Consider the following 25,072-nt stretch of genomic DNA (forward strand, 5'->3'; position numbering starts at 1 on the left):
CTGTGAGCACACGCGGGTTTGCGTCTCCGTGTGGGGAGGGCAGAGCCCCCCACCGCGGCCCTGAGCGTTAGATCCCCCCACCCCCCCACCAGGCAGCTGCCAGTTCCCCCACCGCCTGGGTGTGCAGGGAGCTCTTTACTCTGTGGTCCTCGCCCCTGCCCTCCAGAGGGCAGAGAGGGGATCCTCCGGCGCCTCCTCTGGGAGGGAAGTCCCGTCTCTAGGTGTGCTCTCCTTCAACCTGAAGGCAGCCTTGGCCTCACGGCCACCCCGTACTCACACGTGTCTGCCCAGGCTCGGCCCGGAAGACAGAGATGCAGCCGCGAGCAGAGCTCACTCGATGTGGCGCCTGAGTGAGCACGTGTGCTGGGGGGCTCCAGTGGTCCCCATCGCCGTGTCCAAGGGGCAAGGGGCGGCGGCGGGAGGACCGGCCAGGCAGCGGGGAGGGGGGCCCAGGCCGGGCGGCACCGCTCACAGGTGGTGGTTGCTCTGTAGCAGGGAGGTGACGGTGCTCTGCAGGGCCACGGCCACCTTCTTGGAGGTCTTGCGCAGCAGCGGGCTGTCGGGGTGGTGCTCCTTCAGGTGCAGGACGTGGCCCTCCTGGCTCTCGGACGTGCAGCCACACTCCTCACACACGTACAGCTTGGCCCGCCGCTCCTTGTACGCGTACTTCTGCTGCACGCCGTGGATCTTCTTGAGATGAGACTCCAGGGAGCAGCGCTGCGTGAAGGCCTTGTCGCACAGGCTGCATTTGTAGGGCCTCACGCCTGCAGGGACGGGAGGGCCGGTGTCAGGGTCCTGACAAGGAGCCCGCCGGCAGCTTCCCTGACTCAGGAAGGCCGGGCCACCTGACACCGGGGAAGAGGAACAGAGGAGGCCCGTCCGCCTCCGGCTCCCCGAGCGGCCTCACCGATGAGCTGAGGAGGACCTGGGGCCTGAGCTCCGAGGCGACCCTCCGAGGCCGCCCCGCCGCCGAGGCGAGCGGGCATCGCCACGGTCCCCCGCGTGGCCCTGGCCGGGCAGAGTCTGGGTGTGCTCGCTCCCAGCCAAGGGGCTCCTCTTACCAGTGTGGGTGCGGACGTGTCTCTTCAGGTCGAATGTGTCATTGAAGCCCTTCCCACAGTAGGTGCAGAGGTGCCTCTTGACGTCATTGTGACACTTCATGTGACGATTCAGCATGCGCTGGTAGGTGAAGGCCTTCTGGCAGATGTGGCAGGTGAAGAGGTCACCGCCGGCACTGTCCCCGAGGGTCACCTGCAGGCGAGGACGGTGTTGCTGACAGATGACCAGGAGCCGTGGCTGCAGTCCACACAGCAGGAGGACACAAAGCCACCCCCGCCTCCCGGGGGAAGCCGCGCTCCACACCTCTGGGCCCCCAGGCCCGCCGTGGTGGGGCTGGAGGGCACCTTTGGGTCAACGGTCGGGCCTCCTGTCCGGTTCCCAAATCCCCTTTCGCGGTTGCCGCGCGGCCCCTTTACCTTCTCGGGGGACGGGCAACTGACTACCTGTAGAAACAGCTGGTTCACCATCACCTGGTAGAAAGGTGAGCTCCGATCTGCGGCTCTACACCTCTGCCCTCTGACCTCACTCTCCGAGGGGATGTCCGCCGCGCGGGCCCTACGGCAGCCCCCCTCGGCCCAGCCTGGAGGCCCCCGGCTTTGACCCGAGCCAGGCCCACCACAGCATGACTCGAGTCCCTCTGCCTCCTCACGACTCTCTTGCTTATAAACCTTTTCCTTTTTCTTTTTTTTTGTGATTACGGAAAACCTCACGTCTCAGGTGTGGAAACGAGTGCCGTTTTAACCGTCATGTAGGGCCGGTCTTGCTTTATCTTCCCTTCCCAGCCTCCCCTGGCTGCCCTGGATCATTGGGAAGAAAACCCCGGCCACCCTCTGCTCTCCGGGCACCTGTCCAGCACCTTGGCCAGCACGGGGAGACGTGGTCTCCACCCTCCGCCTCGGTTACCGTCCGGAGGTCGGTCGTGCTTTGCGGGCGGCCCGGTTGCCGGCACCCCCTCCTGAACTCCCCGGGCACCGGGTCACCCCGTCACCCCGCACCTCCCCCTCCACCGCTTCTGGCACTGGGGCGATGCCGCCTGTTGCTAGCTAGTCGAGACCTTTTGGGTCAGGACTCGCTCCTCTGGCACATCTGCCATCCTGGGCCCTCTGCTCTCTCTGCACGGCCTCCCTACCCACCAGGATCCACGGGATGGGAGGGAGGCCCGCGAGGGCTCAGGGGCACCGCGCCGGCTCTCTGGCCAAGCACCCGGGACACGTGTGGCTGGTCTCCCTCTAGTTACAACACACACTTGGCCCCCACGGGGAAGAGAGGAAGGAACAGCATTGCACTGCCAGCTTTCTTCGGCCCTTCGGCACACAGAAAAGGGCTACCAGAACCCTGCCACTACATCACCGCTGGCGGGTGCTTCCGGACCCTAGAACTTTCAGGAACGCGGGCCTAGCCAGGGACAGCCCTGCTGTCTGCGCACTCCTCGAAAGCAGGGGCCCACGCTCCTCACTGCCCCCGCTGCTGAGCACAGCTCTCCAGCTCTCGCCCCAGACACGGGGCCTCATGCGGAGGGGGCCGGAAGTGGCACACCCGGGAAAGGTGGAGGCTGCCGGGCACAGGCCTCAAGAGACAGTTAACCACCAGGTGGACTCCAGAGCTCACTCCGGATGCGGCACGGATGGGAACCCAGGAGAAGGAGCTGAGCCGGGCTCATGTCTCCATGGGACTCGCTTTTCCTGGGACTCGCAGAGAGGTGGCTCCCCTTGAGGCCAGAAACAAAAGGAAACAACCCCTGGAATGGCCTCCTGAGGGTGGGATGTCTCTTGCACCCCGCTGCTCCTTCTCAATGTATGACACTGTCCCATCGGACCTGCTTCTCTTCTTTTCCGTCCCCATCTGTGCCTTGCTGGGTTCACTTCTCTATGGGACCCTGGACCCAGATGCAAGGCCAGCTACTGCCTAGGTCTCATTTGTGCCACGTCTTGTGGGCCGGACACAGGACTATAGACACGCTCCTGGTCCTTGGAGACAGTGTGGGGGTCGGTACCTTCATTTTGGTGCGCAGGAAGCCGTGGTCTCTGCTCTGGGGGTCTGCCAAACGACTCATGTCATCAGAGGGCAGCTGGGCTACCACGCAGGGCCCAGGGGCCACACTATAGCTGGAGTCCCGAAGGCTCATGTCCAAAACCAGGGGGCAAGACGGGGGTTCAGCCACTGACGGCTCTGGCTCCCGGTAGGGCTGCGGTGGGCAGAAGCCCAGACTGACTGCAGAGAGAAGAAATGCCAGGTGAGGGGCTTGGTGGGGAAAACAGGACCCTGTGGGATTTCAGGAAGGTTGCCTGGCAGCGGGCTGCCCCTTGCAGGCAAACGGCAGAGCAGGGCTGCCCCCGGCCCATACATGCTGCGCCTCCCTCCCGCCCCATTAAGGTAATTACAGGTGACGCCCGCCAAGCACCACAGCCCACAGGCCTGCCCGCTGAGTAATTTGTGTCTTAGCGGAACTGGGAGGACCCGACCTGCCCTGCCAATTATCCCTCCAGAGTTGTCTGCCTGCCCCACCTGGGCCAGTCCCTCTGGATTCCGGGCCTCATCCACGCTCCTGCGTGGACAAGGGGCACCACTGGAGGCCCTGGGCCCAGGGATCCACCCCTGCCCCTGAAGGGTCCCTGGTGGCCTGAGCCACTCTGGGCTGCTTCTTTGGGCTGCTGGCCTGGGGTGGGGGTGGGGGGGGGGGGTTGAGTGGTCCTCCAGGCTGGCGGGTGTCGCTGTTGCCAGCCATCAGGGTTCTAGGCTCCCCACTCCCACTGGCCAAGCTCGGCAGGCAAACAGGCCAGGTGAGGTGGGGCAGGGAGGAGGTCAGGGAGCAGCAGGTGGATGCGGTGTAACAGTCTCCTGGGCGGCCTGCCCGGCGGTTGCGCAATCCTCCCCTACAGCAGGGACCGCTTGCTTGCTCGTGGCCCAGCGAGGGCTGGGCTCCCAACCTCCGCCCTCCGAGGCGCCGATACCTGGCAGTCCTTTGACGTGGCCGCTCCCCACGGCAGACACCTCACACTAAACGGGGCCAGAGAGGCTTGGCCCCGGTGCGGAGTAGAGAAGACGAATGGCTGCCTCAGTGACACACAGGGTACGGGTCTCAGAGCCGACAGAGCTGGGGCAAACTAGCTCATGTTTTCACTTATCGGTATCTTTCCTCCCAAAAAGCTAAACTCTATTATACAGTTGACCCTTTAACAGTGCAGGGGATAGGGGCCCTGACCGCCACCCCCCCCCCCAGCATACGGTCAAAAGTCCGAATAGAACTTTTGACTCCCCCAAAACTTAACTACTCATAGCCCGGAAGCCTTAGCGATAAGAGATACAGTTGACTAACACACATTCTGTAGGTTACATGTATTATAACAATAAAGTAAGCCAGAGGAAAAAAGTGTTAGTAAGAAAACGGTAAGAAAGGGAAAATGCAGGGGCGCCTGGGTGGCTCAGTCGGTTGAGTCCGACTTCAGCTCAGGTCATGATCTCGCGGTCCATGAGTTCGAGCCCCGCGTCGTGCGCTGTGCTGACAGCTCAGAGCCTGGAGTCTGCTTCGGACTCTGTGTCTCCTTCTCTCTCTCTGCCCCTCCCCCATTCATGCTCTGCCTCTCTCACTCTTAAAAATGAATAAATGTTAACAAAAAAAAATTTAAAGAAAGGGAAAATGCATTCACTGTACTGTATTTATCAGAAAAAAATCCACATAGAGGTGGGCCCGTGCAGTTCAAACCACATTGTTGTTCAAGGGTCAGCTCTGCTTAAAGCCCAAAAGCTAGGAACATTTTCCAAGCTTCAAAAGGAAAGGTCAAGAAGGGTAAAGGAAGGAAAGGACGAAGGTCTTCAGGGAGAAGGACTCAGGAGGCTGAGTCAAGGTCTCAGACACGAACAAGGCCCTCAGCACCCCCTGCCCCAGAGCTGGTGAGACAGAGAGGACCAGGACCCAGGGAGGGAGGGGTGGTCCCAGGGCAGGAGGGCCACTGCCCTCCCGTCTTCTCCCGGGACACCGCAGGCAAGGCTGGAGGTGGAAGGCAGAGGAACGTACTGATGGAGGAAGGGTGAATATGAAAGCACCCAAGTTTCGGGAGAGGCCCTGGCTCTCGCCCCCTCAAAACACAACAAAGGTCTGACAAGGGCAGAATGCGCCCGCCTGCCGCCCAGAACCCGTTCTGCTGGCACTGGCGTCTGCCTGTCCAGGGGACTTTGATGAGCCACCTCATTCCGGGAGTTGATTCACCAGTGCCTGGCCCTGGCCTGGCCTCTGAGCTGGCGTGGCGCCTCTCTCTGAACGCCGGGAGGCTGGACATCAGGCCCGAGCTCTTGGGGTCCCTCCGGCCTGCCCACAGCGATGGCTGTCTGTGTGCACAGGAGGGGGGCTGGGGGAAGGCAGGGGTGTGTCTATCCCTCCCCTTCTGACGCCGGTTTACCAGCCACCGGAGATCTTGGCCAAGAACTCAAAGCTGAATGACAATTTCCATTTCTCAATCCAGGTAGAGACAAACAGAAACCTCTACCGTCTTCTGTCTCTCGGTATCGCATAGCCTGAGCGAGGCTCCTGAAAGCTGGAGCCCGGCCACACCGCCTGCACAAGGAGCGGCAGAGGGAGGAGTGACGGCAGGTGAGGGCTAACCAGTTTGTTCGTGCTCAAAGTGAGTTGTCACTTTGGCTCCCTTGCTCCACTGACGGGGTGGCGGTGAGGTGTTCACGGCTAGGGTTCCAAGGGTCCAGGCCGGTTTGGGAGAACACCCGCTTCCCGCGCCCGCCTCTTCCGTTCCACAGAAGCCTGGCAATGCTGGTGCTGGGGAACTGGGGACAGGGAGCGAGCCTGCCCGGTCTGGCCTCGGAGCTGCCTCTACCCTCAGCCAGGGGCAGGGGAGGCCGGACGCACCGCCACTCGGCTGCCAGGGTGGGGATGTTTGCCTCATCCCATCCACCCCGCCAAACCTGTCTTCCCGCCACCCCCGGGAGCATGGCCCTGCCGCGGCCGCACGCACAGGGCGTGCTCAGGGCATGCCGCTCCTGTCACTGGGTGTCACTGGGTGGCCGGAGACAGGAAGCAGAACTGGTCGGGCCCTGCTTGTGCTGCTCTCTGTCCCCTAATTAGACGTTTCCGGCAAGGCGGCGGCTGTGGCTACTCATCGCCCGCCCACAGCTGTGGAGAATGGCGAGGCCGCACCAGCCTGGCCCTCTCCCTACTCCTTCAGGGGTTCGCAGGTTCCCCTCGTGTTGGCCCAGCTCGCCTCCACTGGATGATGCCGAGCACCGGGCCGGGAGCAGTTTGCCACCTGAGGCCCTTCTCCTCCTTCCCCGGGCAAGCCCCGTCTCCCTCGGACTGAGAGCTGCTGGCCAAATACTGGACAGAGGGCCAGGTCCTACCCCTACCCAGCAAGGCCTCAGGTCGGGGCCGGGCACGGGGCCGGTGCCGGCTCCCCAGGGAGAGCAGGTAAAGCAGATGTGAGGACCCAGCCTCTGACCACACGGGGGCCGGTGCTCGTGCTGACCCGGGGTGTGGTTAAGTCAGCTCTGAACGGGCAGGGACAGCGTATCAGCACGGCCCAGGTTGGTGTTATCAGGGAAGGCAGGAGTCCCCCGTGCCCATCTCCCCCGGCCCCAGCAGGTCAGCTCTCGATGCCCGAAAGGCAGCTAGTGCCAGCCAGGTGGCAGAGGCGGGCGGCCCTGGAAACACAACGGGCCGGTTGCTCAGCCCATTGTGCCCGCTCTGAATGCCAAGTTTTTCTCTCAGGCAGTATCTTTTCCCCCTTTCCCAACTGCCTGTCGTGCCGTGGCCACAGCCAAGCTAACACGGAGCACCCGAGCCCTCACACCAGGGCGGATGGCCCCGACCGGCCGTGAACTGTGCTTCCCTGCGCGTCCTTGCCGCCCTTCTGGCCACCACAGGGCCGCGCGCCCCTGTGGGACACCACCCTTGTCAGAAGTAACCATCGGCAGTGGCCACCCTCCGCTCTGGTCCTCCCTGCGCCCGGAGGCCTTGCCCTCACCTGCTTTCTTTCTGGGACAAATGGTCTGGCAGGAGTCTGCCTCGGGTCACCCCAGCCTGGAGCGGTTTGGCAGCTTTGGGAGACGGCGCCCCATGGGACAGGCAGGCGCCCCATCTAGGCCACTGCCCGGGCCCACGTTGCTCTTCTGTCCCCATCCATGTCTGGTTTTCTATGCTCCCTGCCTTGCTCCCTGGAGAGTGCGGCAGACCGTCCTTCCTTCGCTGCCAGCACTTCCCAGGAATGACAAGAATGATCCTCATTGGAGGCCTAATTTCCCCCTGCCCACACACATATACTCTGGGGCCCAAAGATGACCGAGAGGCCTGTCCACCGCGGCCGGACAAAAAGCGGCTCCCTGGGACAGGCATGTGCTGGCGAACTGGCAAGATAGACAAGAGAGGCCCCAATGCGGAGAAGGGGGTGCCTGGAAGAGGCCCTGGGACACCCACATCTGGGAGCACCTCCTTACAGCTTCTAGGCTGTTTCCGGGCTCATCTCTCTACCCTCAAGTACCTTCCTGGCTTTTCGTTGTTCCTCAGCAGGGGCTTGGCGTACAGGGTTTCCCCAGCATCCCCTTCAGTGCAAGACATGGAATTCGGGCCCTGGGTACAGGTGCTTGGAGTTCTCCTCAAGAAACCAGCATTAGTCCCAGCACATTAATACTGACACTACAAAGGAGCAACGCTGGGGGCGGGGGAAGTGAAGGGCTCAAGGCCAAGCTCTTGGGCCCAAATAGGTAGCTGTTAATCTCCCTTCCACTATGACCTTTTAGCCCCATGTGCCCACTTCTGGGCTTTTTCCTCAGCTTTGGAAGGAGAGTGACGCCAGGGAATGGTTCTGCCCTGGGGGTGGGAACTTCTAGAATTGTGTCTCAGGGAGAGAGGCTGGAGTGCTGGTCAGACTGGAGCCTTGGGCCTTCAGTCAGTAAGAGTGCCTCCTTCCAGGTGCTCTCTGATGCTTTAAGGGTCTCAGAGGGCCCTGGCAGGAAGGTCAGACCTCAAGCATTTCACTATTCCCCAGCTTCGGCCCCCCCTCCCCCAGTGCCTCTCACAGTGGGAATGGGGTCAATGCTTAGCTGGTCACAACGTGCTGAGTCTGTGAGGTGGGGTGAAGGAAACGTGCCCAGCCGGCTCCTGGGGTCATGGTCGGCTAGTGATGGAATGGCTCAGCCAGGGGACAGGCCACCACAAAACACACTCCCCACTCTCCAGCCAGCTGAGGCACCCAAGCGTGGCTGGAGAACATTCCCTTTCTCATTTCCAAAACCTGTGGGAAAACTCTCCAGTGGGCCACATGGCCTTTAGAGGCTAAATTAAGTGCTTTGCCTTCTACCCTTGGCCTCACCCCACAGGACTCTCCCTCCCCAAGACAATGAGAGCAGATTGTCACCTGTGCCCTCCAGGTTTTGACCCCCTACCCAACATCTGGGCCAATCCCCTCGATCCTGTGTGAGAGGCCTGCACACATCTCCCCTCACCTGGACAGCAGCAGCGGGGGGGGGGGGGGGGGGGGCGCCCAACACCCCCCCCCCCCCCCCCCGGGCCCGGGGGGGGGGGGGGGGGGGGGGGCACAGACTACCCAGAAGCCTTCCTCATCACCCGCTGGGACAGCCCCTGGGGAGAAGCCTCCCCCACCACTCCCACTATGGCCACAAGGACTGTGGTGGGGAAAGGTGGGGAAAATCACCAGGATGCAAGGAAGTCAATGATTTGAACGAACGGAATTTCTTTGTCCTTTGTAAAAGTCAACACATGATCTGTTACTGATTGGGATGTGAAATAAAACTAAAAATAACAGCACACCGAGTCTCCTGCAAGGCTCAGCTCACCTTTCACACAGTCCAAGTTCAGTTTATCAGATCCGAAGGAGCAGCTAAGCAGCAATGCAAACACAGGTGAGGGAGGAGGCAGGAGCGAAGAAGGGGGCTCCGATCCTCTCCCGGCCCTTTGCGGGTGGAACAGCCACCCCGCCAGGGAACTTGGGCAGGCAGGAAGCTATAAACAGCATCCGGGGCCCACACCCTAATCCACCTCAGGTGAGCCGGCAGCTCACTTGCCTTTTGTCTCAGTTTCCCCTTGTTTTAAGGAGGCCGTAGAAGCAGCTTTAAGATAAGGTTAAGCTGGGGAACATCCCCAGCGCCACAGGCCATTGGATCCTGGCAGATCAGGCCACAGAAATCTCATCACTACACCCACTGTCTCCACCAATTTCTTCAGGAGAGAAACTGAGGCAAGAGCCCTCCCAGGGCCCCTCACCGCCCTCATTTAACCACTTTCCTACAAGGCCTGGGGCGGTGCCAGGGAGCCTGCAGATCAAGGGTCAAAGTCGGTTGGTTAATTACAACCTCTCCCCCCACCCCCTTGGAGGCTCCGGGCAGGGTGTGGGGAGGGGGAGCTCGGAAGGAAGCTGGCTTTGTCCTGACCAGGCGGGGTGGAGGAGAACAGAAGGCCCGAATGTTCTCAAGGCTTCCAAAGGAAGATGCCATTCGAGAAACAACTCGGCTTACTCATTCAAAGTTGACTCCGACGCTGTCAAGGCGTCTTCCAAAAACAAGCTGGGTGCACCAGCTCCCCCCACCCCGCCCCTGCCCCGGGGCCTGGTCCCTCGGCTGTGGGATGGGCTCCTTGCCACTCACACTTGCCACTCAAGTGTGTCCTCCGCGAGGCTGAAGGAGGCGCGTTTCTAATAGCGGTGGGACCGGATCCCACCTTGGTCTTCTGGACAAGCGGGGTGCGGCCGGGCGCCTGCCCCACGGTCTCCGCGAACTCTGCGGGGCGGCTAGCCGGGAGCCCCCCTCGGCCGCCCGACCCTCTCCGCGACCTTCCGGCCCGCAGAGGACGAGAGGCGGCTTAAACTGCGCCTTGTCTTACATTTCGCACAAATTTCGGCAGAAACTCCAGCTCGCTCCCTGCTCCCCCCCCCCCCCCCCCCCCGGAGTGGCATCGCTCCAGTGCCCTCCTCCCGCCTCATAAAAGTCCCGGCTTTGCGGATTTACGACGTGAGAGTGGAGGGTCGCCTGAACGGTGACACACCCCGTTGCCTCCCTTGCGCCTCGGCTCGGGCCGGTGGAGGGGAGGGCGGCACCGCGCGGGGCCGCGCGCCTCGGACCCGCCCGCCCCCGGGCCAGTGGCGGGGCCTGGGAACGGCTCTCGCCCCCTCCCGGCGGCCCCCGCCCCCACCCGGCGCCTCCGCCGCCGCCCTGCCCTCCCCTCCCCTCCCCTCCCCCCGCGCCGCGGGCTAACGGGGCCGCGGCCGCTTAAACATTAAATCGGGCGCTCCGGCTGCGCCGGCCCCCGGGCGCCGCGTCGCTGCGCCCCGCACGCCCGCCGCCCGGACGGGCCTCCCGGCTCCCAGCCCGTCGGGCGCCCGGGGCTCCAGGGCAGCGGAGGGCTCGGGGCCGCGGAGCGGCGCCTCACCTGGCACGTAGATCTCGCCGCGCTCCTCGTCGGGGAGCTCGCTCCAGTTCCTCTTGCACGTGGAGACGCACGGCTTCTTCACCAGAAACGCGCGGGGCATTTTCGAACCCTGCTCGCCCGGCACCGTCCGCTTCCGTAACCAGAGCCGGGAGCCGTCCCACCTTTCCCCGGCCGAGCCGGAGGCGGGGGAGGGGAGGGGGCAGTTCAGGGAAGGAGTCGCCCAAGTGCCCCCGCGTTCCTCGGGGAGACCGTGCCCGGGACGGCGCGCGCCGGTTTCCAACTCCGCGGGGCCGTCGCCGCCCTCCCTCGAACGGAGGCCCTCGCGGCCAGGTGCACCGGGCGGCGAGGACAGCGGCAGGTAAGCGTCTCCCAGATCGACTGGCGTCCCCCGCGGCCGCTCGGGAAGTCTTAAAGTGCGAGCCGGACGGACGGGTTCACGCTTTATTGGCTCGCGGCGGTGTGTGTTGGTGGCTGGGGCGGGGTGGGGGGGGGGGGGTTGATCTGAGCTAATTAGCTTGGAGTATCCCGGGGAGCGACGGCGCATGCGTTGGGAAATAACGGTGACAACCACCTATTTGTTACCTGTCGAACCGGTTTCCATTCCGCTGCGGGTGAGGTGGCCTCGCGGCCTGGGCGGGGTGGCCGGGCGGGGGCGGAGGGGGCGGGGGGCGGCGCAGGGCACCCGGCACCCGGCTGCCCCGCCGGCCGCGCCGCCGCCCTCCAGGGACCTCCCAGCCGGGAATGCTAGCGTTCGCAGACGGAAGCTTCGGAGTTTCGGAGGGAGCAGAGGAGGGGAGGGGGCAACGTTATTTGCACCGGCGCTCGCACGCTCCGCGGGTGATGAAATGAAACTCGCCCAACGGGGCCCGGCCCCGGCCCCGGCGCGTCCCGGCGCCTGGGGAGGCGCGAAGCCGTCGGGCGGGAACGCGCGGCCCCGCCCACACTTGTTGAACCGGGCCTGGGCCCAGGCGGCCCGGTTCCCGAAGGCCTGGCTGAGCAATTCGTGCTTCAGCCTAGAGGTATTCGCCGGGCTCCGGCTCCGTGCGGGAAGGCACGCGAGGCGTGAGTAGCGTGGGGAGGACGCGGCCGCGGTGCAAAGCGGGGAGTGCCCTCCGAGAGAACAGATCGGCTCATCACTGCCCAGAGCCCGCTTTCTGGCCAGGGAAGTGCCGAAGGCTTCGTGGAGGAAAGGGCGTTTAAACCGGTCTGAGTCCACCGAGATCCCGAAGGACCCCAGCGCCTTAGTCACTGGGGCTTACACACCTGCAGACACCCTCATCCTGGTCCCAACTGGCCAGATTTCAGTGCAGCCAGGCCGAGGCCCAGGCCCTCTGGAATCAGACCCAATCTACTTTGCCTGGTTGCAGCCACTGCAGGCAGGGAGCTCCTGTCTGCTTCCCCCCCCCCCCCCCCCATAGCCCACCCTGGGCCGAGGTTCAGCCTGGGACACACACCCTCCCCCTCACCCCCCAACCATTCATCATGCTCTGCCCAGTCCCCAGGCTTAGCTGGAGGGAGGCCCACCCTCAGAGCCCTTGTTGGCTTGTTGCCTTCGGTGTTACTGTGGCGCTTTGGCCCCGGGCCATGGCTGGGCTTCTCTTATCACTAAGGTCAGGAACGGGACCCCTTCCTCTTTTTAGCTCTCCTCCTACCCCCCTATAAAATAAACATTTCAGAATCTCTACCACACATACACCTTTCTCACGTATTAAATGTTTGCTGGAACAGGTTAAGAGGAAACGAGTCTGATAAATGAATTCACTCTATTCAAAAGCCAGAAGTCCAAGAGGAGCAGACCGCTGATGTCCGACTTCCGGGCAGGCCCTGTGCATTGCCCCGCCCCCACTCCCAGGACTTTCTGGGAGCACCCCCTAGGTGCCTGGGGAGAGTGTGGACTTCAGGAGCAGATAGGCCCCCTCCCTCCCTCCCTGGTGGGGCCTGTGAGTTTGGCCAAGGGGCTTTCCTCTCCCCGCCTGTCTCCTAATGTCTATCACCTGAGAATCCTGTCACCTGCCTCCTGGGGTCACTGGCCTCTGGCAGGCGGTACTGTTAGCGCCTTCGCCCTCCTCTCCCAGGGCTCTGCCTTCTTGCAGCCCAAACGTACTTTGATAGTCCTCCCCTCTTACCTGCACCCTTGGGTTCAAGTGACATGACTTGAGTGCCGGCCGCGGACTCAAGCATTTGAATAAATCCTGGAGAAACATCATTGACCAACCCTGCCTAGGAGGTAAATTCAGCTAATGAATTCAACGAACACTTACTGAGCATTTCGGTTGGTGCCAGACCCTTACAGGGGCTCGTCACCCAGTAGGTGCTTCGTGGAAACTATGACGAAGTCTTCACCGATGACCCCGGACACGAGAAGCATAGTCTTTCTCGTGGAAGGGGGGGCAGTGAGGAACAACTCAGATGTCTCCACTTGTGAAAAGAATGTCACACAGTGTTTGGAATGAGGCCCCGGGAGGGAGGGATATTCATCCATGGTTTCCGCTGCCCTACCTACAACTGTTGCCGGCACATAGTGGATTATCAATAAATATTTGTTGAATGAACGAATATCTGGTTTTCTTGACTCACGGGACCCATTCAGCCTTTCGCGTTCCAACTCTTGGTAGAGGCATGGATACAGAGCAAATTTATCATAAGGAAAGCGATGGGGCAGGTTCAGTGATAAAAGGCTGTCAGGGAGAGAGTCAGAGAGAGTGGTGGGGACCATGGAGAATGTGCCTATCGGAAGGGTGTAGTAGCAATCATGTCATTTGAGCAGAGAAACCCGGTGTGGCCCCATCTGTCCATTTTGGGAAAAGAAGCCCCCCCCCCACCCCAAATATCCAGATTTGTATGTGAAATATACCAATTTTTAAAAGCTGGCTCAATTTTTTTAAAACCATGGAACGAGTCAAACACAATACCTCTGTAGGGCAGATGGGAGCCATAGACTGCTGGCATGTCGCCTGTGGTTTGCGAGCAGCCCTGGAACCAGACGGCGTGTGTGAACTTGGACGAACACCAGGCTAACCTGCGAGCTCCATGAGGGCAGGCACCTTCTGCTCTGTTCACACGGCATCCGTTCGATATTATTCGTTCAGTCCTTAAGCCAGTCAACGGATACTTCTCGAACACCCACCATTGGCTGGGCACTGGTGATTCTATGACGCGAGGCAGACAGAATACTAAGGAAACTTTTAGCGCGGTGCACGGCTTCGGTGATGGGATAGTGACGGGCCGGGGGTGCTGAGATCTAACCAGGAGCTGTGCAGAGCAGGGAAGAGCCTGACGGTTGGTGCAAAGACCCCAGAGCGGGAGTGGAGTGAGCCTAGTGTGCGTGAGATGCACAGAAAGACCAGGCAGCGATATTATCAAGGGGATGGGAGGGTGTGGGAGCCGAGGTTGAAGAGGCAGGTGAGCCGTGTCATGTGAGGCTCAGAGTGGTGGGAAAGCCTTGGGGTCGGCTAAGGGGAACGGAGTATGTGTGTCCGCGGGAGGGTGATGAGGGTGGCCGTAGGGAGACCAGTAAGGAGGCTACTGCAGTTGTCCAAGCAGGAGGTGGCCTGGGCCATCTGCTAATGGAGCCGTGAGCTCTGATTCTAGGCATTCTGAGTGGACATCTCTCGTTGGGGTGGCGGACAGGGGTGTAAAGAAAGCCAGAGCCCCAGCAGGCAAGCAAGGACCGTGCTCCCCAAAAAGTAGTGGCCGGCTCCCGCCTTTGGTGCCCTGAGAAGCCCAGGGAGGGCCGAGGCAGAGTTGGATGGAGAAGGCTTGGAACAGCCCCTTCCTGTTCTCAGAGAAAGCTTAGCAGGGGAGCCGGGACGGGGTGCAGGGAGGGGGCAGGGCTGGGAAGCACAGAGGCTGAAGGTAGAGGGCTTCTGGGAGATGAGATGTGCTGGGAGGAGAAGCAGGAAAGGGCCGGGAGTTGGGCTGCCCCAGACTTTTAGCCTCCGGGGACTCAAGCCAAGCCGCCTAACCTGGCAGGGCCTCAGTTTCCACATCTGTAAAGTGGGGCTCCTGGTTCCAGCTCTGTTCCTCCGAGCGGTCAAGAGACGCTGTTGATTTGTTTTTGAGCAGCCTCTAAGAATGGACCCAGCCTTAGAGCAGGCCGATGGGGCCCTGGCCACCAAGGCCTCTGCTCAAAAGGTGGCCCTTCCGGCCCCATCTAGCAATGGCCTCGGGGAGGCCGCAAAGCCCTCGACAAAGTGGAAGTGCTGTGAGGACACCAACTCCCCCATGTCTGCTGAGGTCCTGCCCGTGGGCCTGCAGCCCTCCCACGGTCATCATGGGCAAAAGGCTCAGCAGGTGGGGCTGGCAGGGGGGACAGTAGGCAGAGGAGGAGGCTTCCTGGGCCATCTGGAACCTCTGGAGCAGTGCAGGGAGAAGCCAAAGCTTCCTGCTGGAGGAGACCAGGCAGCCAGGTGAGGCTCACCACTGTGGCCACCAGGCTTCACTCCGTCCTTACTGCCCATCGTGAAGACTGGGACTGTCAGCTCCCAAGTCCTCAGCACCCAAGCCCAGAGTCATCTGCCCCCCGCCTTTCCTCACCCTACACATCCACCCACGGGCAAGTCCCCTCCGCTCCCAGATCGTCCCACATCTGCCCACGCCTCCGTCTCCACAGCTACCACCCTGGTCCAAAGCCCTGTCACATTTCACCCGGCCACGGGACAGCTCCCGCCCCCAGCTAGCTGTCTCCCCTCGGCTCAAGCCCTCCCGTGGCTCCCGTGGCAGCTGGAAGAACGTCTTGGAGGCCAGTGCACCTTGATCGCATGCTGACCTCCTGACACACGCGTCTCCCTTCCCGTGGGCTCTGTGTGCCCGCGTGGCCCGCCACCCACCCAGCCTGCTGAGGCCTGGTCCCGCTGAGGCCCCTCCTCCGCTGCGCCTTCCACCCGGAAGCCTCTTCCCCACCTGATGACTGGTTACCTCTTGTCATTCAGGTTTCGGCCAAGTGTCCCCGCTTCTGAGAGGCCCCTCTGGCCACCCTAGCTAAATCCTTGTGGCCCAGTCATCTCTGGTCCATTACCCTGTTCTGTTTCCCTGGAGGCATCTTTTAATCCGTGAAATTTTGGTTTGTCAGGTTTGTCCGTGACCCTCCCCCGCCTGGCCCCTACAATGTAAGTTCTGTACACGAGGGACCTCTTTCTTTTAACACTATTTTGCTAGCTTTATTTAGATATAATTTAGGGGTGCCTGGGTGGCTCAGTCAGTTAAGCATCTGACTTCAGCTCAGGTCATAATCTTGCAGTTCGTGGGTTCGAGCCCCACGTCGGGCTCTGGGCTGACAGCTCGGAGCCCGGAGCCTGCTTCGGATTCTGTGTCTCCCTCTCTCTCTGCCCTTCCCCTGCTCGCACTCGGTCTCTATCTCAAAAATAAGCATTAAAAAACTTGTTTTAAGGGGCATCTGGGTGGCTCAGTCGGTTGGGTGTCCAACTTTGGCTCAGGTCATGATTTCGCAGTTTGTGGGTTCGAGCCCCGTGTCAGGCTCTGTGCTGACAGCTCGGAGCCTGGAGCCTGCTTCGGATCCTGTGCCTCCCCGTCTCTCTGCAGTGTGCCCCTCCTATGTTCATGCTCTGTCTCTCTCTGTCTCTCAATAATAAGTAAACGTTAAACAAATTTTTTAATGGTTTTAAGATAGAATTCATATACCATAAGTTCCCCCTTTTAAAGTATATACTTCAGGGGGTTTGGTGTCTTCACAGAGTTGTGCAGCCATCACCAGTCTTCCAGAACATTCTCATCACCCCAAAAGAAACCCCGTACACATTAGCAGTCCTTCCCCTTCCTCCCTTCCACTACCCCTTGGCATCTATTACTCTGCTTTCTCTCTATGGATTTGCCTATTGATGTGTTCTTTTTTTTTTTTTTTTAACATTTATTCATTTTTGACAGTGAGAGAGACAGAGCATGAGCAGGGGAGGGGCAAAGAGAGAGGGAGACACAGAATCAGAAGCAGGCTCCAGGCTCCGAGCTGCCAGCGCAGAGCCCAACCTGGGGCTCGAACTCACGGACTGAGAGATCATGACCTGAGCCGAAGTCGGACGCTTGGACGCTCAACTGACTGAGCCACCCAGGCACCCCTGATGTGTTCTTTTTAAAGCATCCCTGTATACCCAGCGTTGGGAAGATGGGTCGGTCATGTCCCCATTTTACAGATGAGAAAACTGAGGCTCAGGACCCCTCGGAAAACTGACTTTCCCTTTCTAAGCCTTGTGTCTAGTGTCTTCCCCAGAGCTGGGCTACGCCTCTGGGGAGGATGGAAACTCAGCAGGAAGAGAAGGAGTGAGGTGTGAACATCGAGTAGGGAGTTCTGAGCAGGGAACCTGGCTGCGGCCCACTCCTCTTGGCTGGGAGGCCACTTTCCAGGGCAGGCCTGCAGACTGCAGATTCAGGGAACGTTTGTGCTCTCAGTGCTGGTGGGCCGAGCTTAACTCTCTGGCTGGCCTGTGCCACAGGGGAACAGGGCAGGGACATCTGCACCAGCAGGTAAGGAGAAGGCCCATCCCGGGACCTGGACACCCGAGAGGGCTGAGGGCAGCTGGTTGTGGAAGGAGGCCGAGTCAGGGGCATGGAGGGGCTGTCTGCTGAGGTCCAGGCTCCACCTCTTAGGAGCTCTGTGACTTTGGGCTGGTGACTGTACTTCTCTGGGCCTTCCTTTCCTCATCTGTGAACGGCACCCACCCCCAGGTAGCCCAGGGCTGCTGTGAGCTTGGGAGTCCATGTGGATGTGGCCACCACAACATCGGGAACCACACATGGGTTCCCTCCCTCCGGACCCCTGGCCCCAAAGGAGCCAAGGCTCAGAAAGGCTGGCGACTGTCCGAGGCTGAATGAGGGCCAAAGTCAGTGGTGGATTTCCTGACCCTTTGAAGCCTGTCTCCTTAACTGTAAAAGAGGCTTAATAATCACTCCTCCCTCCCTGTGAGGGGTGAGGGCTAGGGGTATGTAGTTATCAGCACCCTCTGGGCCTCAGACAGGGAAACCAGACAGCCTCCTTGTTACCCCCAAGCTGACTTCCCTCTCAGGGCTGCTCTCATCTTGGCCTCTTTCATCTTAGGTTTAATTAGCCAGGCTGCCCCACCCCACAGTCTCTTGGGCGGGAGTCATCACTCCCATTTTATAGATGGGGAAACTGAGGCACCTAGAGGGAAGTGGTTTGGGGCTGCCGCCTGTGAGTCAACTGTGGAGCCAGGGCCCAGAGGAGTTGGGACCGGGCTTTCCAGCTGGACCTGTCCCTGGGGGTGGCTCCCTGTCTCCATCCCCCTGGCATCCCTGGCACCGTGGGCACCCAGACAGCCTCTTTTCCAGCTCTCTCTACCCAACCACTCCCTATCACCTCCCATCTGGAGGGCAGCAAGATGGGGTAGGGAGGGGCCTGCGAAGACTGGAGAAAGGAGAGAAACTAGTTGGCAGCGCTAAGGTAGGGGCTCAGGTCTGTTTCATCTTCAAAGCCGGCTAATTAGAGCCAAAGGCGTTACTGTAGCTGGTGGGGCCTGAACGCCCGAAGTTCTGGGCCCTGGAAGCCAGCAGTCAGCGGGGCATCTGCAGTGTGGGTCAGGGGCCCAGGAGATGCTGCCTGATGAGCCCCAGGCGAGCCCCTTCAGTGCCGCCAAACAGCTCTGATCCAGCCCCTTGAAAATCAAGAGTGCTGAGTTCGTGCACTGCTTGCCCCCAGGTCTTCAGTGGCGAGGTCTCGGTTTCTGAGTCCGTGCTAGACATGCCGTGAGCCCGGTGACCCGCCAGGCCCTGCCACTCTGCACGTCTGCATCCCGTTGTTTTCCGGCTTCATGGAAGCTTATGGCCTTGCCCTGCCAGCTTTACGCTGGCTCGGCTGCTGCCGCAACCCTTGCCGACTGTGGTGTGGCCTAAGGCAAAGGTCAGCGGCTTCCGCCCGCCGTGACCCCGGCGCCGGCTCCGCGCCCCCAAGCCGAGCGGGTGGGGGACCCGGCCGGCGTCGGAGAAGCGAAGCCAAGCCCTGAGGCGCCCGACCGACCGGTTCAGCCGGGACTGTGAGGAGCACTTCCTGCGGGCGCCCTGGGACCGCACCTTGCACACACCCCCCCCTCCCAGCGGGCACCCAGGGAGTCCAAAGACCCGCACCCCACGCCCCCCGCAGGGTGTGGTGCGCCGAGACGCCGGCGGGGGGCGCGCCGGTTGCCATCCTCGCCGGCCCGGTGGGCGCCGTCCACCCGAAGGCCCTGGGATCGCTGCCCGCGCGCGGACCGGACCCCGGCATCCGGGAGCCCGGGCCCACCCAATTCCACCGCCTCTGCCCGGGCCTGCGGCGGTTTCGGGGAAGGGGGGCCTGCGCGCAGCGGGACAGTTACTCAGCCCCAGCGAAACCGGCGAGTCGGCACCTGCTGGCTGGGCGGGAGGGGAAGGCGGTGGCCCCGTTACGGCCCCGCCCACGCCGCCCACGCGCCGCGCGCCCCGCCCCGCCCCGCCCCGCCGCGCGCCGCCGCCCGGAAGGAGCCGGCCGGCCCCAGTGCCCGCGGCGGCTGAGTCAGCTACGGTGAGAGCTGCCGGCCCGTTACCGCGGGCGCCGGGGGCCGGGGCGGCGCTGTGGTTTCGGTGCCGGCCGCGGGCGGGCGGCCTAATGAGCTCTCGGCACGCACCCCGCGCCGGCGGCCCTGCCCCGCGGGGACCCTCGGCTCCCCGCCCCGGCGTCACCCCCGAAACTTCTCGGTTTCATCCCGGGATCCAGGCGCGGGGTCTCCGCTGGCGTCTGCGCGTGGCAGAGGGCAGCTGGGATTTGCGAGGCGGCCCCGGGGTGGCCGTGCCCCTTTGGGGTGCAAGCAGGTGCCCGAGCGCCCTCTGGCGGCCGCGAGCCTGATCCTCCCTAGCTTCTTTGCAGGGGACCTGCGTGCCGCCGGACCATGGGACCCCTGAGCCGGGAAACCTGGGCGCAGCGCCTGGGCGCCTTCCGGGCCAGCCCGTCCGCCTTCATGGCAGGTCCCGAGGGTGAGGACCTGGGTCGTGACCTGCTGAGCGAACTGAGAAGTGAGAAGCTGAGCGAACAGACCAAGGTAGGCCCTGCGTGCGCTCCCTGCGCTGACCCATCTGGTCACTTCAGCCCACCGCGCCCTGAACCTCATTTTCGTGATTCCCACCCAAATCCCCCATCTCCAGGTTTCTTTGCTGGCCCTGAGCCTGGAGTATCCAGCCCACCTGTGGCCGGACGCCACTGCAGCCGAGGCAGCCGCCACCTCCCTGTTGGACACCCTGGTCCTTCTACCCCCACGGCCCTCGGCCCTGCGGCGGCCCCTGCTTCTGGCGGCCACCACAGCCCTGGTGGCAGGAGATGCGCTGGGCCCCACTTCGGAAGCCTCCCGCCGGCTCCTGCCCCTTCTTCTCGGCTTGGCCTCCGGCCGCGATCTGGGGCGAGGCTTTGGCCCCGCCTCGGAGCAGCGCCCCCTGCAGGCCACGGCGTGTGAGTGCCTGCGGGAGCTGGAGAGCTGCAAGCCCGGGCTGCTGGGGGGCTGCCTGGGGCTGCTGCGGGGTCTGCTGGGGCAGGAAGGCCCGGTTCAGCCGCTCAGCCTGCTGCTGGCGCTCGCTCTGCGCAACACCTTGGTGATACGGGCCAGGGCCAGGGCCGGCCTGCAGGGCCTGCTCATGGCTGGGGATACTCCCTCTGGGGGTGATCCCTGGAACTGGGCGCTAGCCGAGGAGGGGGATGCCCGCCTTCAACCGCAGGCACCCAGCTGGCCAGCAGCGGAGGAGGAGTGTGGCCTTGCAGTGCTGGAACCCACTCCTGAGGAGGCCCGGGAGCTACGGGCTGCTGTGGCCCAGCTTCTGGACACTTCCTACCTGCTCACTCCTGTGGCTCAGGCCCAGCTTCTGTGGCTGCTGGGCTGGGCCTTGCGGGGTCTCCGGGGACAGACGCCAGTGCTCTTCAAGCCGCAGTTGGTGCGGCTGCTGGGCACGGCGCAGCTCACGCTGCTGCACGCGGTTCTGGCGCTTAAGGCAGCCTTTGGGGAAGCCCTGTTCACGGCCCAGGATGAGGCCTTGCTGCTCCGCCGGCTCACCGTGGCCGCCCAGCACCCGGCGCTGCCCCTGCCTGCCCACCTCTTTCACCTGCACTGCCTTCTGAGCTTCCCCGAGAACTGGCCCCTGGGCCCCACAGGTGAGGAGGCCGCGCCGCTGCTGCTGGGCCCCCGGCTATGCCGCGGCCTCCTGCCCAGTCTCCTGCACGACCCGATGGCCCTCCTGGCCCGCCTGCATCTGCTGTGCCTGCTGTGCGTGGAAGATGAAGAAAAGGAAGAGAAAGGCCAGGACCGGAGCCCCCGGCATTACCTGGAGGAGCTGCTGGCCGGCTTGCGGCAGAGGGCAGCCCTGGACGGGGGCCCCCGGGCCTCGGCCACCCTCTGCCTCCAGGCCTCCTACCTGGTTGTTCAGTGCCTAGCCACGCAGCCTACGGTGCTGACACCCTTGACCCACGGACTGGCCCGGCTGTACCGAGCCCGGCCGGTGCTGGCTCCGCATTTTGTGGACCTCTTGGATCGCGTGGGCCCGGAGCTGGGGGAGCCCCTGAGAGTGGCGTTGCGGCAGGAGGTGGTGTCCAGGCCGGGCAGGGATGAGGCCCTTCGTTGGCACCTGCAGATCCTGGCCAGAGTGGCGGACGGGAACGCTCAGAGTGCCACCCTCGGCTTCCTGGGAGCCGCAGCTGCGCACTGCACGGACTGGGGCCTCCAGCAGGCCCTGCTCCGGGTCTGCCGGGCCTTGCTGCGGGCGGGTGTTGGGGGCGGCCCGGCCGACTTGCTGCAGGCGCTGGCCAGGCAGTGGGAGGACCCCGACGGGCGGGACCATGCCCGCCTCTACTACATCCTCCTGGCCCACCTCGCGGGGCCCAAGCTGGGGGCGGCCCTGGGCCCCTCGCCTGCTGCACCCGCGTCGGCCTCCTCCCTGGTGGCCGAGAACCAGGGCTTTGCTGCGGTGCTGGTGGTGCGGGAGGCCCCGGCCCCGATCCGGCTGAGCGTGGGGCCCCGCGGGGCGGCGGGCCCGGGCCCGGTGCTGCAGCTCCGCGTGGAGGTGCTGGAGCCGGCGTACTCGCTGGAGCTGCGCTTCCGCGTGGAAGGACGAGTGTACGCGCCCTTGGGGGCCGTCCACGTGCCCTGCCTGTGCCCCGGCCGCCCTTGCCGTCCTCTGCTCCTGCCTCTGCAGCCCCGACGCCCGGCCCCCGCGAGGCTGGACGTGCGTGCCCTCTACACCACGCCCACCGGCCTCACGTGCCATGCCCGCCTGCCGCCGCTGCCCGTGAACTTCGCTGACCTTTTTCTGCCTTTCCCCCAGGCCCCCGAGGGGGACAAGCTGGGCTTCTTCGAGGAGCTCTGGGACTCCTGCCTGCCAAAGGGCGCCGAGAGTCGCCTCTGGTGCCCTCTTGGGCCACGGGGGCTGGAGGCCTTGGTGTCCCGCCATCTGGAGCCCTTCGTGGTGGTGGCCGAGCCCCCCACCAGCTACCACGTAGCCATCCGTCTGCCCCCGGACTCGAGGCTGCTGCTGCGGCTGGAGGCGGCCCGGGAGGACGGGGTGCCCGTGGCCCTGCGGACCGATGACTGGGCTGTGCTGCCCCTGGCTGGGGACTACCTCCGTGGGCTGTCAGCTGCTGTCTGAGCCTGGAGGCCAGGCCGGGTGGGAGCGGGACGAGGGAGGTGGCCCTTACAGGGTCTTGTCCAAGAAGGGCACTGAGGGCCAGGACCCAGTCCTGTGGGTCCTTTCTTTAAAATAACCTACATTTCACCAGTGACTTTACTGGTTTGTTTTCTTTTGAACCCCACTTGGGGGCACGCACACTGGGGCGGGGGCGAGAGGCTCCAGGAAAACCTCCAGACTAGGAACCCCCACCCCTACTGCAGGGGCCCAACGTATCTTTCTGCCCCGGTATGCTGGGCTTCTCCAGAATCCCTGCCCAGCAAGTAGGAGAAAAAGTGTCCTTGTCGTCTCTACTTCCCAGAGTGGGGCCGGCGGTGGCCCGGAGCCTTGCGGCAATTTAGAAACGAGGGAGCTGGATTTAGGCCTCCTCACCTGGGACTGGTCCTTTCCAATTCCAGAGCTTTGCCGGGTGCCCGCCCCAGGGAGCTCCGGCTAGCTAGCGCAACGGACCGGACCGGAGGCCAGTCGCAGAGAGGGCTTAGCAGCTCCTTCCCGGGAGGGGGGCTCCCCGTGCTGTGTCGATTGGAGCCAGCTCTAGGAAGGGCCTGTCAGTATATTTGGGGAGCTAAGACAGAAAGGCCCCATAACGCGGGCTAAAACTAAGCCGACTCTCCTTCACTGCAACCCGACCTGTGGACCTAAGAATCTTCTAGCTAAGAAAAACTAGTCCCTTTGTTCTTTCTCCAAATGTGCAAGACAACTTTGAGTTCAAGTGTATTGGCGCCGACCCTGCTGCCGGGCACCAAGCTGGTATTTTCCACCTACGCTGCCTCATTTCATCCTTGCAACAGCTCGGTGGGGCCCCACAGATGAGGAAATCTGTAGGCCAGAGGGGTTGAGTGATTTTCCTGTGGTCACCCAGCTGGTTAGTAATGGTGTTTCGTCATCTTGGAGCAGTCTGCCATCACCGCACCGTGAGGACAGAGACCTGCGCGGATCACAGGGCGGCGGAGTCCCCAGGCCTCTCTGCCCTGGGCCAGCCCCTGGGGTGGCGGTGGGGGGTTGTGGTCCATCAGCGGTGATCAATCAGCAGTGCTGGGCAGAGGATGACCAGAGGCTGGGGCCTAACTGTTCTGCTCCGGAAGGGCCTCTCGTGTGGCCCCTGCCCCCTGGGCTTCCAGCCCACAGGTTCCTCATGGGCCATTCCTGCCCCTCCTAACCGTGGCGGGCTGGGAAAGGAAAGCAGGGCCCGGGACAAGCGGGCCGTCACAGGTCAGGTCGGGAGGTCTGTCCCAAGTTGGGGCCACGGCGGTAACTTGCTGGGTGATCTGGGCACGCCACTGCCAAATCAGGAAGGGTTTGGTTCCAGGAAAGAATCCAGGAAAGGGATTTAAGACACCCGGCTACTTCCAAAGTGGCTGGGAAGGCTAGAGAAGGGGGCCCCCAGGAGCTGCCTGTGGCACTGCTGAGTTCCAGGACCCCCTGCCCTGCCTGCAGTCCAGCTCCTCCGAGCACCCAGAAGCTGGGCCTCGATCCTGGAATGTGGGTGGGCTGCCAGAGCCCAGGTGCCTCTTGGCACCCACAAAGCCAGAGCGCTGGCCCTGCTACAGACAGGCCGAGCCTCCTGCGGCCGCCGAGTGGCCTCCGTCTTGTTTCCTCTGCCCACGTCATTTAGAGGACATCTGTTTCTCACACAGACCTCTAGCACAAGGGAGCCTGGGAAGTGTACTCGTTTTCTTTTTGACTTCAGATGCACTAAGTAGTGATAATCCTCAGCCTAAGATTAAGATCACTGGCCCATGGGAGGACTCACCAGCCATCCTTCTGTCCCATCTGTCCACCCATCCATGCATCCGTCCCATTTTGTCCACCCACTTCTCCAGTGCTGGGCACCAGATGACCTCCAGCTCCCCTGCCCCCACCACGGATATGCCACAGCGAGCGTCACAATATGTCCCTTCATGTGTCTATGTGGCAATTTCCCTGGGACACATGCTAGGAAGAGAATTGCTGAATCATAAGGCATGTGTGTGCTTAATTTGACTAAGAGGTGTCTGAGTAAAGTTTTCAGTTTCACATCCTCTCAGTACGCCTGGGAAGGTAGGGATGGACATGAGCCCATGGCATCCACCACAGTCCACCCCTTTGCACGCTCAGTCTCCACATACTTCTGCTCATACTTAAACTTCTTGAAGGTCATAGCAACAACGACATGCTCCCGCAACTACCCCTCTTCCAACCACGACTTCTTCCCAAAAGGGAAGACCCCAAGTTCCATCAGCCACTGGCCACCTGTCTGGACATTGGCAATGTTGCTGGCTCTCCACTTCTAGGTACATTAGTCCCCTTCCCCACCTCCCTGAACTTAGGCCTGGACGTGAGACCAGCTCTGGCTAATGAAACATAGAATGTCAGTTCTGGGGCAAAGCACTAACTGCTAGCGTTCAGCCTCCCGGCCCTCTCTCCCCCCAGCATGGCAACTGTGGAAGTGTAGATTGGTGTGGAGACGCTTGGTAGTTGAGTCATGATCCCATCTCGATACACTGTAACAGGTGCACTGGGTTATGAAGACAATCATCAATAACACACTTTACATAAGACAAGGGAAAGATACTGGCTAAGCTAGATTTTACTTGCAAGGAAGAAAGTGTTGTGTAATGAGTTACAAGGCCATCATTAGGGCTTCCAGCGTTAGCAAATAAAAATACTGTACAGGGTGCCCAGTTAACTTCAAAGAAACAACAAATAATTTTTTTAGGACATACTGATACTAAAACAAGCAAAAGTTGTTTCTCTGAAATTCAGGTATAACTGAGCATCCTGTATTTAATCTCTCAACCCCCTAGATTAGCATTTATAACTTATTTCTTCTATGATCCATCACATGGGCTGTTTGTTTGTTTGTTTGTTTGTCTTCAAGGATCTTTACCTAGTGAGGTGACCTTCTTCCCCAAGAGGTCTAAGTCCTTGGTAAGTCTGCCTGTATTGGGTGTCTTTAGTTTTTTTAGTGAAGGTGATCACTGGGCCTGGCAGTCCTGGTGAGTCCTG

General features: G+C 61.9%; 3 protein-coding genes across 5 annotated transcripts in view; 2 read left to right on the forward strand and 1 right to left on the reverse strand.

Annotated features, from left to right (window-relative positions):
* The window catches only part of LOC125912255 (uncharacterized), a 41,255-nt gene extending 32,721 nt beyond the window's left edge, over positions 1-8,534 (forward strand). For 2 of the 3 annotated variants that reach the window (XR_007454660.1, XM_049616596.1), the window contains one exon: positions 5,520-6,708. Coding sequence is in view for 1 of the 3 variants with exons in the window: in XM_049616596.1 (XP_049472553.1) it covers positions 5,520-5,575 (56 nt within the window). In the remaining 2 variants the exon portion in view is untranslated. Of the gene's footprint in view, positions 1-5,519; positions 6,709-6,772 lie in introns of those variants that run through there. The other variant, XR_007454662.1, reaches the window with a different exon arrangement.
* Positions 131-10,911, reverse strand: OVOL1 (ovo like transcriptional repressor 1). Its single transcript, XM_049616741.1, has 4 exons — positions 10,445-10,911; positions 3,053-3,270; positions 1,062-1,251; positions 131-764 (listed from the first exon to the last, which is right to left on the reverse strand). Exons 1-4 carry the CDS (start codon positions 10,542-10,544, stop codon positions 469-471), a joined length of 804 nt encoding a protein of 267 aa, XP_049472698.1. The 5' UTR covers positions 10,545-10,911; the 3' UTR covers positions 131-468.
* Positions 10,912-18,878: 7,967 nt separating this feature from the next.
* Positions 18,879-22,524, forward strand: AP5B1 (adaptor related protein complex 5 subunit beta 1). Its single transcript, XM_049616331.1, has 2 exons — positions 18,879-19,461; positions 19,565-22,524. The coding sequence occupies exons 1-2, from the start codon at positions 19,312-19,314 to the stop codon at positions 22,043-22,045; spliced, it is 2,631 nt and encodes an 876-aa protein (XP_049472288.1). The 5' UTR covers positions 18,879-19,311; the 3' UTR covers positions 22,046-22,524.
* The last annotated feature ends 2,548 nt before the right edge of the window (positions 22,525-25,072 follow it).

This window comes from Panthera uncia, chromosome D1 (assembly GCF_023721935.1).
Source record: "Panthera uncia isolate 11264 chromosome D1, Puncia_PCG_1.0, whole genome shotgun sequence".
NCBI lineage: Eukaryota > Metazoa > Chordata > Mammalia > Carnivora > Felidae > Panthera > Panthera uncia.

Excerpts from the sequence above, each read along its gene's own strand:
- OVOL1 (XM_049616741.1), bottom strand. The coding sequence starts at position 10,544 with ATGCCCCGCGCGTTTCTGGTGAAGAAGCCGTGCGTCTCCACGTGCAAG. Across the intron at positions 3,271-10,444 it reads CGGCGAGATCTACGTGCCAG|TCAGTCTGGGCTTCTGCCCA; the intron begins GTGAGGCGCCGC and ends TTCTCTCTGCAG. Across the intron at positions 765-1,061 it reads ACACGTCCGCACCCACACTG|GCGTGAGGCCCTACAAATGC; the intron begins GTAAGAGGAGCC and ends CCGTCCCTGCAG.
- AP5B1 (XM_049616331.1), top strand. The coding sequence starts at position 19,312 with ATGGGACCCCTGAGCCGGGAAACCTGGGCGCAGCGCCTGGGCGCCTTC. Across the intron at positions 19,462-19,564 it reads AGCTGAGCGAACAGACCAAG|GTTTCTTTGCTGGCCCTGAG; the intron begins GTAGGCCCTGCG and ends CCCCATCTCCAG.